We start from the raw sequence: 16320 nt of genomic DNA on the forward strand, positions 1-16320 counted from the left end.
AGAAATTAGGGAACATTTGCTGCTCCATATTTACCATGCATATTCTTAAATCTGCTAGGTTGTTCCTTGGTCATTAAATTTGGACCAGTTTAATGAAACATGTTACAAAATCAACTTACAATTGTAAACTAAGTTACAATCTCTTTTTACAAACACATAAGCCAAAACTTTTGCACTGAATAAATGGGTCATCAGTCACAAAGGATGTCCTCTATTGCCTGAGAGGAATAATACCCTTAAAAGTCCAGTTAAGACAACAGGAAGGACAAATGACCATGGAAGGGGAATTTCCCCAGCAGCGGCAACGCAGTATTTTCTCCTCTGTCAACTGGCAGTCTTCCCCTCTCCTGAACTTTCTTCAGCCCTCTTGCTAATAACTGATTCTCACAATCAAGTTAGGTGCTTCTCTCTCAACTACTGCAGAACATGCTCCCAATGCTTTAGCCTCCAGCTTCCTGTGACAGCCAATTAAGAGGGGGGAGGGGGGAGAAGAAGAAGCTGTATTTAGCTACTATATCAGTTCTTAGGACAGCAGTCTATAAAATTCATTGAGGACACACAGCTAAAATCACAGCCTTTCTTTGTAAAAAATTAAGGAAGGCCGCCACAATTTTAATTTTTGGCCAATGCCTGTTCCAACTTGTGGTCCTTGTTCTATGGCAGGGGTGTCAAACTCAATTTCACTGAGGGCCGCATTAGGGTTGCGGTTGACCTCGGGAGGCTGGGTGGGTGTGGCCAGGTCCATGTCGTTCATGTCGGGGGTGCCTGTGGTGACCCGGGTGGGGCTGGGGCACTTCCTCACTGGCTCCAGTACGGTCCTGCGGATCTAAGGCTGACCACATTCCAGCTTGGATGGCTGCCAAATTGTAGATCAGCACCCGGCTGGCCTGGGTTGGGGCCGGGGCGCCAGCCCTTCGCTGTTTCCAAGGCTACCCCATGGGCCAGACCTAACCACATTGCGGGCCCTGTTCTATGGTGGTCAACAGAAGATAATTTGTCTAGTTCCAGAACCTCCCTTCCCACAACCTCCTGCCTTCCAGATGCTTTAGAACACAGGTGTCAAACTTGGTTGTGTCATAGGCCAGACTGTGACATATCATAACTTTTTTTTTGCCTTTGTGGAGCCGGGGTGGGCTTGGCCCACATGTGATGTATCTGGCCACGGGCCACTAGTTTGACAGGCCGGCTTCAGAACATAGAATAATAGGATAGGAAGGGACCTTCTAACCAACCTCCTGTTCAAACAGGAGATTTTGGACTGCAGCTTCTAACCAACATGGTGGTGATATATGATGGGAGAGGTAGTCCAAGGCACTTCAATGTGCCAGACTAAGGATGTCTGTTTTCTAAAAGGATTAAAAACCGTTAAGGAAGTTTTAGAATTCAGGGACTCATCCGACTCACGACTGTAATTGAACTTACTGATTACAGCCAAAAGTCATGACGATCATAAGGCAGGCCACCCACATGACTGATCTGATTTTATGATTTTTTTTCCTGAGTCTTTAAACAACCCATTGTTCGCTATGAGGCATTTTTGCTGACAACTGAGAGTAAATGCTAATTTTCAGTAAAATGTCAAAAATCACGATCCCCAGATTGCGGAGGGCTATAAATGCAGAATAGTTGCCAAGCACCCAAATGGGATCACATATGACCACCGGAAACAAGTCACAAAGACCTTGGTGGGGGGCGGGGGTTTCTATCGTAACTTTGAATGGTCACTAAGCAACTGGTTGCAAGTCAAGGACTACCTGTATATAAAAACTACAGGGTGTTTTTTTTTTAACCAACACTTGCAAATCCTGGGAAACTGATATGTACATTCAAATAAATAGAATATAGGACTTTGATCTGATAATCATATGCAATGATAATACAGTATATCACAGAAGTGAGTACACCCCCACACATTTTTATACATTTAAGTATATCTTTTCATGTGACAACACTTAAGAAATGACACTTTATTTATTTATTTATTTAATCAAATTTGCATACCGCCCTATCTCCCGAAGGACTCAGGGCGGTTCACAGGCCAATAAAAACATATAAATACAGATTAAGATCACAATTAAAAAACTTATTCTAAAGCCAAATTAATTAAAATGATATAAATATTAAAACCAATTAAAATCAATACAAATTTAAAACCTAGCCCAGTCCTGCGCAAATGAATAAATATGTTTTAAGCTCGCGGCGGAAGGTTGAAGGGTCCTTGAGTGGCTTAGGCTGCTAATGCAGTCTGTTATTAACAGCAGCTGCCTGCAATTACTGCAGGTTCTAGTCCCACCAGGCCCAAGGTTGACTCAGCCTTCCATCCTTTATAAGGTAGGTAAAATGAGGACCCAGATTGTTGGGGGCAATAAAAGTTGACTTTTTATATAAATATACAAATAGAATGAAGACTATTGCTAACATAGTGTAAGCTGCCCTGAATCTTCGGAGAAGGGCGGAATATAAATGTAGATAAAAAAAAAAAAAAAACTTGGCTACAGTGTAAAGTAGTGAGTATACAGCTTGTATAACAGTGTAAATGTGATGTCCCTTCAAAATATCTCAACACACAGCCATTAATGCCTAAACTGGTGACAACAAAAGTGAGTACACCCCTCAGCGATAATGTCCAAATGGGGCCCAAGTAGCCATTTTCCCTCCCTGGTATCATGTGACTCATTAGTGGTACAAGGTTTCAGGTGTGAAGGGTGAGCAGGTGTGTTAACACTCTCACTCTCTCATACTGGTCACTGGAAGTTCAACATGGCACCTCATGGCAATGAACTCTCTGAGGATCTGAAAAAACAAAGTGTTGCTCTACATAAAGAATAGAATAGAATAGAATAGAATAGAATTTTTATTGGCCAAGTGTGATTGGACACACAAGGAATTTGTCTTGGTGCATATGCTCTCAGTGTACATAAAAGAAAAGATACGTTCATCAAGGTACAACATTTACAACACAATTGATGATCAATATATCAATATAAATCATAAGGATTGCCAGCAACAAGTTATAGTCATACAGTCATAAGTGGAAAGAGATTGGTGATGGGAACTATGAAACGATTAATAGTAGTGCAGATTCAGTAAATAGTCTGACAGTGTTGAGGGAATTATTTGTTTAGCAGAGTGATGGCCTTCGGGAAAAAACTGTTTTTGTGTCTAGTTGTTCTGGTGTGCAGTGCTCTATAGCGTCGTTTTGAGGGTAGGAGTTGAAACAGTTTATGTCCAAGATGCGAGGGATAAAGATGGTGTAGGCTATAAGAAGATGGCCAAGACCCTGAAACTGAGCTGCAGCACGGTGGCCAAGACCATACAGCAGTTTAACAGGACAGGTTCCGCTCAGAACATGGTTGATCAAAGAAGTTGAGCGCCCGTGCTCAGCGTCACATCCAGAGGTTGGCTTTGGGAAATAGACATATAAGTGCTGCCAACATTGCTGCAGAAGTTGAAGGGGTGTGTGTGTGTGGGGGTCATCCTGTCAGTGCTCAGACCATACGCCACATGCTGCATCAAACTGGTCTGCAGGGCTGTCGTTCCAGAAGGAAGCCTCTTCTAAAGACGATGCACAAGAAAGCCTGCAAACGGTTTGCTGCAGACATGCAGACTAAGGACTTGGATTTCTGGAACCATGTTCTGTGGTCCGTTGAGACCAAGATAAGCTTATTTGGTTCAGATGGTGTCAAGTGTATGTGGTGGCAATCAGGTGAGGAGTACAAAGACAAGTGTGTCTTGCCTACAGTCAAGCATGGTGGTGAGAATGTCATAGTCTGGGGCTGCATGAGTGCTGTCAGCACTGGGGAGCTACAGTTCATTGAGGGAACCATGAATGCCAACATACTGAAGCAGAGCATGATCCCCTCCCTTCAGAGGCTGGGCCGCAGGACAGTATTCCAACATGATAACAACCCCAAAAACACCTCCAAAATGACCACTGCCTTGCTAAAGAAGCTGAGGGTAAAGGTGATGGACTGGCCAAGCATGTCTCCAGATCTAAACCCTATTGAGAATTTTGTGGGCATCCTGAAACGGAAGATGGAGGTGCGCAAGGTCTCTAACATCCACCAGCTCCGTGATGTGGTCATGGAGGAATGGAAGAGGACTCCAGTGGCAACCTGTGAAGCTCTGATGAACTCTATGCCCAAGACGGTTAAGGCAGTGCTGGAAAATAATGGTGGCCACACAAAATATTGACACTTTGGGCCCCATTTGGACATTATCACTTAGGGGTAACGTCTTAAGTTTTGCTGCCACCAATTTAGACATTAATGGCTGTGTGTTGCGTTAGTTTGAGGGGACAGCACATTTACACTGTTATACAAGCTGTATACTCATTACTTTACATTGTTGCCAAGTGTCATTTCTTCAGTGTTGGCACATGAAAAGATACACTTAAATATTTACAAAATGTGAAGGTGTGTACTCACTTCAGTGATATACTATATTTATATTATTACACTGAGGTTACTACTATTTATTAACTTACTTTACCAGGTTCTGCTTTTGGGATTCCAAATACAGGTGCTAGGGAAACATAAAATGGAGTTAAATCTACCTTTCTGAATTGCATTTGTATCTGAATTACACTACATTACTTGTATCTGCATATTTGAATTACATTAAATTATTTGCTTTTCAACACTGGCTGATCTCAAAAAGCTACAAAGGTGAGTACTTGGATCAGAAATTGAACTCTAGACTAGAGAGAGATAATATACAGTAGTAAACAGAAAGTGGCCGTAGAAAATTATTTTCACATTGTCATTAAGAAATGTATACGGATAAGTTTAAGAAATCACTAAACAGCATTTGAATCAAAGGAAAATTTACTTTTACTAACACTTCCTAGATTACCAATATAAGAGAATATTTGTAGTTCAGGGTTGAACTGTGCGGTACTTGGTGCTCTTTGAGCTTTGTTGTTTTCTTGCAGATATTTCATTACCCAACTATGTAACATCTTCAGTACGGGTAGAAAGTGGGATTTGCTCTCTGTCTATATACAAGTGGCATGCCTTGTCAGTGTTGGTGTGAGTGGTCTGGGTAGTTCCTTGATTAGATTATTGTTTACTGTGGATTGTTTGTGTGGTGGTAGTTGGTAGCTCCTTGATTGGACTGTTGTTTACTACTTGATTGATCTAACATTAACCTTTGTTTTAATCTCAGCTAATCTGGGTCTTGATTGCTGGTGCAGAAATATTGTGGTCTTTGCGTTTCCTTTTTGGAAACCTCGTAGATTTCAAGTAAAGTATTCCTTATGTGTAGCTACTATTTCTACAATGGTTATAAGCCACCTAGAGCAGGGTTGCCCAACCTTTTGGACCTCAGGGACCACCAAGTTCATAATTTTAAATCCCGCGGACCACTAATACGAATTCAGCGTGCCACTTGCTGAAGTGCCTGGACTCCCAGTGATGGGATAGGGTCCTTCAGGCACTCTCCCATCTCTCTTTCTCTCTCTCTCTTTCTTCTCCCCCCTCTGCCCCCTCTTTCTCTCTCCCCCTCTCTCTTTCTCTCTCTCCCACTCATTCTCTCGTTTTCTCTTTCTCGCTCTCTCCCCCTTTCTTGTTCTCTCTCTCCCACTCTTTCTCTCTCATTCTCTTTCTCTCTCCCACTCTCTCTCTTTCATTTTGATTCTCTCTCTCTGATTCTCTTTCATTCTGTCTTTCTCTCATTCTCTCTCTGATTCTCTGTCTCTTTCTGTCTCTCATTCTGATTCTCTGTCTCTGTCTCTCATTCTCTTTATCATTCTCTCTCTTTCATTCTGTCTCTTTTTCTCTATTTCATTTTGCGCGGCATAAGCATTCCACCTCAGTATATTTGCCCAGCTGGTGGAGCAAAGCAGCCCTCGTCTATTGCCGCTTGGGACTCGGAGCGGTAAACGGCATCCGATTTGAGCGGCCGGATTTTGCTCTCCATTGCCAGAATGGCCCCTGCAAGCTCTCATCTCTTGAGGAACCTGGCCAAAATTTCCCGCGCCGCTTCAGCAAGCGCTCATCGAGAGACAAGAGCTTGCCAGGGGCCGATCTGGCATCCGCAATAGAAAGCAAAATCCGGCTGCTCCCCGGACCAGTCACCATTTACAGCTCCAAGTTCCAAGCAGCAGGAGACGAGGGCTGCTTTGTGTCACCAGCTGGGCACAAATATACCGAGGCAGGATGCAGATGCCGTGCAAGTGCAAGTAGTGCTTTGCTCCACAGCTTCCAGCCATTGCAATCGCTGCTTTGGCCCGCTTGCGCCGCAGCTCCTCCACCAGGGTGGACTGGCAAAAATACGAAGATTTCTCCACGGACCACCGGTTGGTGACCGCTTGCCTAGAGGAGCCCCATGGCAAGACAAATGACAAATAGATTTAACAAATAAATAAATACTCAATTTGTAAGAGGTATTCTGGACTAAAAGTTGGTTTCAATTTTCTTAGCTATAGATTTAGTTGCTTTTTATTGAAGTGTCTCTTCAGTTATAAATATTTATAGATTACCTTGCTTTACAATCAGTCATTTTACCAGTGTTCAAAGTTATCATGGCCACGGAATGGATACTTTATGGCCTATAAAGCACACATACCCCGCCATCGTAAATGGTTTCATCTTCTCCGCCCACTTCAATCACATGACTGCATGTCAGCGGCCTATCTTTACAACCTATTGAGGTATCCCAGATAACACTTTCAAATTAATGGGTTTGCTTAACCGCAAGCATCATTCATTTAGCACTTGCTTAGCAACCACCACAAAAAAAAATCTGGAAATGTACTTCTGGTCATGTGGATGCCTCAACATATAACCAAAATGACTTATGACTGTAATTCCTGACTCAATTACAGTAGTTAATCGAGGGCTATCTGTAGGCAAACCTTATTCTCAGACATATATCCCAATCAGTAAAGGGAATTTCTAACCTTTAATCACTCACTGACACGATCCATATTAAGAGACCAATCTGACTGTTGCCTGCTGTAGAAGCAGCGGGAAAAGTGATTACACAAGTTCCAATGAAACTCCTAAATTCAATCCTCTATCTTGTATGAGGAAAAGAAATATGCTAACTCTTAGAACAGTGTTTCTCAACCTCAGTAAAATTTAGATATCTGTCTCAAAGGCGCTTTCTCAAAAGGCAATCGGACTTCAAGGTGTTTTTTTTTTTAAAATGTTTTCGCTTCTCATCAGGGCTGAAGAAGTTTCTTGGATGAGAAGTGAAACGTCTTCAAAGAAAAACCAGGAAGTCCAGTCTTGAAAAAGCACCTTTGGGACAACCAATACCTGGATAACTGAGAATCTCCACAGGGGAAAAAAAATCAGACCTCAAGCCCCAAAATTCTACAGCCAGCATATTTTGAATATATGTAACAAAGTAACAACAAAGTAACAACAACAGAGTTGGAAGGGACCTTGGAGGCCTTCTAGTCCAACCCCCTGCCCAGGCAGGAAACCCTACACCATCTCAGTCAGATGGTTATCCAACATTTTCTTAAAAATTTCCAGTGTTGGAGCATTCACAACTTCTGAAGGCAAGTCGTTCCACTTATTAATTGTTCTAACTGTCAGGAAATTTCTCCTTAGTTCTAAGTTGCTTCTTTCTTTGATCAGTTTCCACCCATTGCTTCTTGTTCTACCCTCAGGTGCTTTGGAGAACAGCCTGACTCCCTCTTCTTTGTGGCAGCCCCGAGATATTGGAACACTGCTATCATGTCTCCCCTAGTCCTTCTTTTTATTAAACTAGACATACCCAGTTCCTGCACCCGTTCTTCATATGTTTTAGCCTCCAGTCCCCTAGTCATCTTTGTTGCTCTTCTCTGCACTCTTTCTAGTCTCAGCATCTTTTTTACATCATAGCGACCAAAACTGAATGCAGTATTCCAAGTGTGGCTTTACCAAGGCATTATAAAGTGGCACTAACACTTCACGTGATCTTGATTCTATCCCTCTGTTTATGCAGCCCAGAACTGTGTTGGCTTTTTTAGCAGCTGCTGCACACTGCTGGCTCATATCTAAATGGTTGTCCACTAGGACTCCAAGATCCCTCTCGCAGGTACTACTATTGAGCAAGGTACCACAAATATGGTACCTGTGCATTTTGGTTTTTTTGCCTAAATGTAGAACCTTACTTTTTTCGCTGTTGAATTTCATTTTGTTAGATAGCGCCCAATGTTCAAGTCTGTCAAGATCTTTCTGTAATTTGAGCCTATCAAAATCTTTCTATAATTTGAGCCTAACTGTATATGTGTATATATGTATATATACACATACATTCATCTACTCATAATGGCATTTCAAAGTCCAAAAGCTGGACTACTGGGCCCTCTAACTGCAGGCAGTGGTTCCCAGAATTTCTAGACCTACCTGAAAATGCAAATGATTCAACTGTGACCTTCTCTGTGAAAAATGTAATCTCCATGAAAAATGTAATCGAGTTATTGGCCTAATAGTGGATTTTGCAAACGTAATTCAATAATTTCTGCAAGGATGGTGATATATATTTAGCCTTCCCTTCATATAGATTTGTTTCATCACAGCTACAGCACTTTTGGGACATTTACTGGGGAAGGATCCAGTACCTTACTCTAATGTGATCAACACTGCATTAAAGGGTAGAGCAATCAACCATGTGGACTTGATACATAGTTTTATCTCATCCATGTTAATGTTAATATTTTCATATTTGTCTTTTTATTGTATTGCAAGCTGCCGAGAGTCATTTTGGATAGTGAGATGGGTGCATTAAACTAAAATAGACCAAAATAGTTGCTAGCTTGGTTCCCAACAGAAAAGCATAATATCCATGGAGACCTCTACATCAGCAACAGTGGAAAATGAGGTGGGCTACTAGCAACTTCTGCACACAATTTGCTTAAGTGCATTGAGAATAGACACTTTACCAGAGTGGTAAAGTCACCAAAACAATCGCCAAGACAGCATCAACCACAAAAGATAAAATCAAGTGGTATCCTGCAAATAAAGTGATCAGATTCCATACTGCATACTATCCAACACAACCATCTATAGATCAATAGTTACTTATTTGTATATTGGAAACAAGAGATTAATATGCAGAGAGAGTGAGAGGGAGGGGGGAAAGAAAGAGAGCAGCAGAGATGAGGAGCTCCATTAACATCATGATAATTTATAATTTATAAATATAATTATATATTATATAATTTATAAGAATACATTATTTATACCCTATGCTTATCATTAAGTGTTGTATCATTAAGTATTAAATTGTACCCTATGACCATCATCTGTGTTATAAATGTTGTGCCTTGATGAAGTTATCTTCTTTTATGTACACTGAGAGCATATGCACCAAGACAAATTCCTTGTGTGTCCAATCACACTTGGCCAATAAAAAAATTCTATTCTATTCTATTCTATTCTATTCTATTCTATTCTATTCTATTCTATTCTATTCTATTCTATTCTATAATTTCCCTGCAAAGTATACAAAATGGATTTAGGGAATAGCTCCTATATACAAGTATATCTGATGCAGGCTAGAGCAGTGTTTCTCAACCTTGGCAACTTGTATGGACTTCACCTCTCAGAATTCCCATTAGAAAACAGATTCACAGATTTTTCCATGACTTTACAAATTGCAGTGTAAACTTATTCAGTCCATAATAATAAATAATCTTTATCTTCAATATAATCCACAAATTAGTTGAACTTCTTCACATCAAATCACTGTGCATTTCATTTTAAAACTGGATTTCAAGCTTGTAATACAGTACTGCCTATATAGTCATTTTCTAAATAAAGTGCGTTCACTGAAAATTGTTGCAGTTACTCTCAGTGAGCACTAGGGTGCGCCATAGCTCTGCGAATGTCAAGCAGAAGACACAGAGGGGGAAAACCCAGCATTTAACATAACATAACATAACATCAGAGTTGGAAGGGACCTTGGAGGCCTTCTAGTCCAACCCCCTGCCCAGGCAGGAAACCCTACACCATCTCAGTCAGATGGTTATCCAACATTTTCTTAAAAATTTCCAGTGTTGGAGCATTCACAACTTCTGAAGGCAAGTCGTTCCACTGATTAATTGTTCTAACTGTCAGGAAATTTCTCCTTAGTTCTAAGTTGCTTCTTTCCTTGATCAGTTTCCACCCATTGCTTCTTGTTCTACCCTCAGGTGCTCTGGAGAACAGCCCAACTCCCACTTCTCTGTGGCAGCCCCTGAGATATTGGAACACTGCTATCATGTCTCCCCTAGTCCTTCTTTTTGTTAAACTAGACATACCCAGTTCCTGCAACCGTTCTTCATATGTTTTATCCTCCAGTCCCCTAATCATCTTTGTTGCTCTTCTCTGCACTCTTTCTAGAGTCTCAACATCTTTTTTACATCGTGGCGACCAAAACTGGATGCAATATTCCAAGTGTGGCCTTACCAAGGCATTATAAAGTGGTACTAGCACTTCACGTGATCTTGATTCTATCCCTCTGTTTATGCAGCCCAGAACTGTGTTGGCTTTTTTAACAGCTGCTGCACACTGCTGGCTCATATCTAGATGGTTATCCACTAGGACTCCAAGATCCCTCTCACAGGTACTACTATTGAGCAAGGTACCACATATACGGTACTGGTGCATTTTGTTTTTTTGGCCTAAATTTCTTCCCCCCCTCTTTTTTTTTAGCACTACAGGATGTGTTATCTTTTAAGTCCATACTGAAAACGTTACTGGATTTTTATAAGGGCACAGAAATACAAATGTAAAGAAACTGGAAGGTGCAATTAGAGAGTACAAGGCCAAGCAAGGTGCTACTTTCCCGAAAAAGAAGGACTGCAACAGTCTAGATTAGAGATCCTCAAACTTGGCAGCTTTAAGACTTGTGGACTTCAACTCCCAGAATTCTCCAGCCAGCTGCTGGCTGGAGAATTCTGGGAGTTGAAGTCCACAAGTCTTAAAGCTGCCAAGTTTGAAGACCTCTGGCCTAGATGTTATAAATATAAGTTAGAAGATTATCTTATGTCATGGTGCTACTACCATACAGATTACATCCTTTGCTGATTTAAGTGAATAGTTATATCATTTCCCCCTCTTAATATTTTCCAGGAGTGCAAAAATATTATGTGCAATTATTCCCTTTAACTATAATGACCAACTCCAATGATTCAATACAGTAGCTTACTAAAAAAAAAAAAAGGAACAACCGTCAGAGCTGTTTGAAAATCGTTTGAATAGAACAGGCTTCTTTCTATACGATTATTGGTAGAAGATGCTTCATGGCTCGTTACCTCTCGCTTGGATTATTGTAATGCTCTCTACATGGGGCTCCCCCTGAAGTGCACTCGGAGGCTTCAGTTAGTCCAGAATGCAGCTGCGCGGGTGATAGAGGGAGCTCCGCGTAGCTCCCATGTAACACCGCTCCTGCGCAGACTGCACTGGCTACCTGTGGCCTTCCGGGTGCACTTTAAGGTGTTGGTTACGATCTTTAAAGCGCTCCATGGCTTAGGGCCCGGGTACTTATGGGACCGCCTGCTGTTACCACATGCCTCCCACCGACCCGTACGCTCTCACAGAGAGGGACTTCTCAGGGTGCCGTCCGCCAAACAATATCGGCTGGCGGCCCCCAGGGGAAGGGCCTTCTCTGTGGGGGCTCCCACACTCTGGAACGAGCTTCCCCCAGGCTTACGCCAAATACCTGACCTTCGGACTTTCCGCCGCGAACTGAAGACACACCTTTTTATTCGCGCGGGGCTGGCTTGAATTGAATTTTAAATGGTAAATTTTTATTAATTTTAAATGGGGTTTTTAGTGTAAGGTAATTTTTTAAATTCTCAGGCTAATTTAATAAGTTTTTTAAATTGCATTTTAATTGTATTTTGTATTGCTTGTTTTATTCTGCCTGTACACCGCCCTGAGTCCTTCGGGAGAAGGGCGGTATAAAAATCAAATAAATAAAAATAAAATAAATAAAATGGGGCAGTGCACTTAACAGCACCGTTAGAGATGGGAAGAGAACTCTTACCATTAAGGATCAGCATTGAGCCACCAGAAATAATCCGTAGAGGCCAATGGCAACCATGTTAGTGATGAAAGGAAAGCCAAAGGTTAGTAGGGCCAGAAACAAAAAGCACTCAGAAATATAGGTATAGTAGTTCTTAACTTACCACAGTTCAATTAGTGGCCCTTTGAAGTTACAACAGTATCGGAAAAAAGTGACTTATGGCCATTACAGCATCCCCATGGTCACGTGATTTACATTAGAATGCTTGACAATTGGTTCATATTTATGATGTTTGCGGGATCATGTTTGTGGCCTTCCGACAAGCAAAATCAATGGCGAATCCATTGATTTATTTAACAACCCTGTTACTGACTTAACCAACTGCAATGATTTAGTTAACAAGCATGGCAAGAAAAGTCATAAAATGAGGCAAAACTCACTTAAGAAATTTCTCACTTTGCAGCATAAATCGTGGTCATAAGCCCTGTACAGTTCTAACCTGTACTTTCTCGTTTTCTTATAGAGGAGTGTCAAACTCGCGGCCCACAGGGCCGGATGCGTTATTGACCACACCCACGCCCGGTTTAGGAAAGGGGGGGGAGTTGTGATCACATGATGATGACATGATGACACAAGTTTAACACCCCTGGCACATAGGATGCTGGGATAGCTCTCCATTTATCCCAGCTTATTTCCAGAAAATTGAGTAACAATTGGGGGGAACCTCCTTGGATTATTCTTTTTCCTTACGTTTGCAAAAAAGAAAATAGATTAATAAAAGCATTTGTGTCAGGCTTCAAACCCAAAGAAATGCGTGCTTATTCTGCAGTAGGTCCCTCAATTCAAAAATCTTTGCTCTTAGGTAAGTACAGGAAGTCTCTGACTTACAGCAATTGACTTTGCTTGTCAGAAGCCGGCTGGGAAGGCTGCAAATGGCAATCAAATAATCTGGAGATTCTTTAACTGGTCTAATACATGCTGGTTACCAGTGCCTGAGGTTTGATCATGTGACCGTGAGGATGCTGCTAGAGTCAGAAGTGCAAGGACCGTTCATAAGACACTTTGTCCTATGCTGTTGTAACTTCAAATAGTTACTAAAGGAATTGTTTTAAGTCAAAGACTACCTGTACTTACCTAAGAGCAAGGGAAAGCCAGATTTGCTTAACACCATGTGATTCATTTTACGATTGCAGTGATGCGCTTAACAACTGTAATAAAACAAGCTGTAGAATCACGCATGTCTCATTTAACAACCTTCTTGCTAAGTAACAGAAATTCTGGTCCCAATTGTGGTTAAGTCAAGGGCTACCTGCATGCTCAGAATTTTAGCTGATAACTTAAGTCACCTGCTAAAATCTTGCTTCTTTTATTCCTTCCACATATATAAAAAGAGCGTTTGCAATGGAGAGCCTGTTCTGTCCACCTTTATCAATTAGGACCCTAATTTTATAGGGAGCCTCTACTGAGATAGAAGGTTCTCCAACGCAGGCACCCAGCCTCTTCACAAAAAGGATGACAAGAAGTATGCAGGGTTAAGCATGGTCATCTCTGATCTCTCTCTGGAGCACAGGTGAGCAATTACTTTTTCCAAAGAACATGAAAAACTGGGAATTTTGTGGAGGCCATCGCCCCAACGCCGCGGATGCTGTGTGCCGGACAGGGATAGTTCAAGGTCCAGAGGCGGCCTCTGGACTGTAAAGTGCCCCGGTTTGCTCTCAAGCAATGACAGCAGTTTTCTTTTATCTTTTGCTGCTCTTTAGGAAAGTGAACGTGCTTTAATTATTTCCAACTCTTGCCTACTCATCTCTGTGTGTTTTTCTTATTGTAAGGTTTTCTCACTGAATTGCAACAACCTTTACACATGATAATTATTGTGCCTTGAGATCCTGCAAATGGGAAACTCCCAACCAACTATGACCAGGTAAAGTCCTAAGATCCAGAAACAATAGTAATAGCAAGAGTTCTTTTCTTTCTTCATTCTTGCAGAAAATATCTCTAGTTAAATAATATTTCCATACGGACCCAACAGAAGAATCAAAAAGCATAGCAAATGAATATTTAAGTAATAACACCAAAATTGATTTGAAGACAGATGGCAAGTTATTAACAAAAAGAACATTCATGGATATTCTGTACTAGCGTCCCTTGAAACTGAAAATGTATTTTGGTTGACATTTTCACCTAGAGACAGATGGAATTGGCAAGGAACATTTTTTCCCAGCTGGCTCAGAGAACGCCGATACTGCTAATCTCAAATATTTGTATCAAGAGCAACAGACAGATGGGTCTCTGTGCCAATCTATTTAAATTATACATCCTTAGTCCTAACACAGTTGCTACCACTTTAAACTATAGTTCTGTAATTCCTGAGTCATTATGTGTCAGCGGCTAGACAAATTTAGATGATCTGAAAAAATTAGGTCCTGTTTAATCCTAGATTAAGGTTAGGGTTAGTTAATATTCAAACACAATTTGGAGGTTTTACTTAAAATACAGGGAGGGTGGGGGAATAGACAGACAGATAGATAGATAGATAGATAGATAGATAGATAGATAGATAGATAGATGGATGGATGGATGGATGGATGGATGGATGGATGGATGGATGGATGGATGGATGGATGGATGGATGGATGGATGGATGGATGCATGGATGCATGGATGGATGGATGGATAGATAGATAGATAGATAGATAGATAGATAGATAGATAGATAGATAGATAGATAATGGATGGATAAATAGGTAAATGGAGAGATAGATAGATAGATAGATAGATAGATAGATAGATAGATAGATAGATAGATAGATAGATAGATAATGGATGGATAAATAGGTAAATGGAGAGATAGATACATTAGAGAGATGGATAAGTAGGTAGATGGATGGATGGATAGGATGGATAGGATGGATGGATGGATGGATATATATATAGATAGATAGATATTGTTCAACAAAGGAGATTTCATTGAGAATTTTTAGCCTATACAGCAGGCTCTACATTTGCCTCCTTCCTTCACAGGCGATAGATATCATTTTAATAGGATCACCCTACATTACTTGGTTGCAGAGTAATTCCCTGTCCTCCTTTTTGCATCTACTTCATGGTTTATAACAGGGGTCTCCAACCTTGGCAACTTTAAGACTTGTGGACTTCAACTCCCAGAATTCTTAAGTCTTAAAGTTGCCAAGGTTGGAGACCCCTGGTTTAGAAGACATGCTACAATCAAATGGAAACAGGATCCTCTATTATTTAAGGGTTCATTTTTTTCTACATGACGAGGAAGAACTTAACCATGGGTATCACTTTTTTTTTATTGTGATACACAATCTGACAAACACACAACATATAACATATAAAATCTCCTATTTTTAAACAATGTTTCTTAGAAAACAACGCTTTCAACCTTTTGAAAGCAAGCTGGAAACGTTTTTACTAGGAATCTTTACGAGAACAGACACTAAAGAAATAAAATATCTAATTTTACACATTAAAACAGCTGCACAAATAATATATGCACAAAATTGGAAACAGGAAAAGATACCAACAGATGAAGAAGTGATAGGGAAAGTTTTAGAATGTGTCAAAATGGACAAGTTAACAAAAGAAATTAAAGAGAAAGAAGAGAGAGATTATTATATAATCAGGAACAAATGGTATGAATGGCTTGAGACTAGAAATAAAGGAAAAAAATAAAGGGGAGAAATTAGAAATGTACAATATGTAAATAATAAATATATAAGAATCTAGAAAAATAAAGCTATTAGTATTAGATAATTTAATGTAAATAAAGAAAATGGGATAAGAAAGAAAATAAAATAATAAATGAGATATGGGGGGGAAAGGTATAAAAGACCACTAAGAAATGAGTATCACTTTTGACCTATCTAGATGTGAGAGGGTGTAGAGGCAGTTCCATGAGAAACAGGCCCTTAGGAGTTAAGTCTTAAATAGGCATCCATCAAAATATTTGCTTAAGAGAATATTCTCATCACGAGCCCTGGTGGTGCAGTGGTTAAAATGCAGTACTGTGGGTTACTTCTGCTGGCTGCCAGTAGTTTGGCAGATTGAATCTCACCAGGCTCAAGGTTGACTCAGCCTTCCATCCTTCAGAGGTGGGTAAAATGAGGACCCAAATTATTGGGGGCAATAGGCTGACTCTGTAAACCGCTTAGAGAGGGCTGTGAAGCACTGGAAAGTGGCATATAAGTCTAAGTGCTGTTGCTATTAGATTTCTCTGTTCGCATTGAATGGAATTTTTCCATTCGTCATAAAATACTGGAGGGAACAGAAAAGAGCGCTGTAAAAACAAAGAGGAGTACATATAGGTACAAAATGCACCCTGCCATATTTTAACCAAGATTAAAGATTTGG

The 16320-nt window shown here is 40.6% G+C and overlaps 1 protein-coding gene across 7 annotated transcripts in view; it reads right to left on the bottom strand.

The window, feature by feature from the left end:
• Window positions 1–16320, bottom strand: part of RBM33 (RNA binding motif protein 33) — a 131340-nt gene that overhangs the window by 11462 nt on the left and 103558 nt on the right. The window contains exon 18 of one of the 7 annotated variants that reach the window (XM_058180395.1): window positions 4487–4524. The exons of the other annotated variants lie outside the window; for them this stretch is intronic. Coding sequence (XP_058036378.1) covers window positions 4487–4524 — 38 coding nt within the window. The remainder of the gene's footprint in view (window positions 1–4486; window positions 4525–16320) is intronic. 7 annotated transcript variants of the gene reach the window in all.

Source organism: Ahaetulla prasina, chromosome 4 (assembly GCF_028640845.1).
Source record: "Ahaetulla prasina isolate Xishuangbanna chromosome 4, ASM2864084v1, whole genome shotgun sequence".
NCBI classification, from domain to species: Eukaryota; Metazoa; Chordata; class Lepidosauria; order Squamata; family Colubridae; genus Ahaetulla; species Ahaetulla prasina.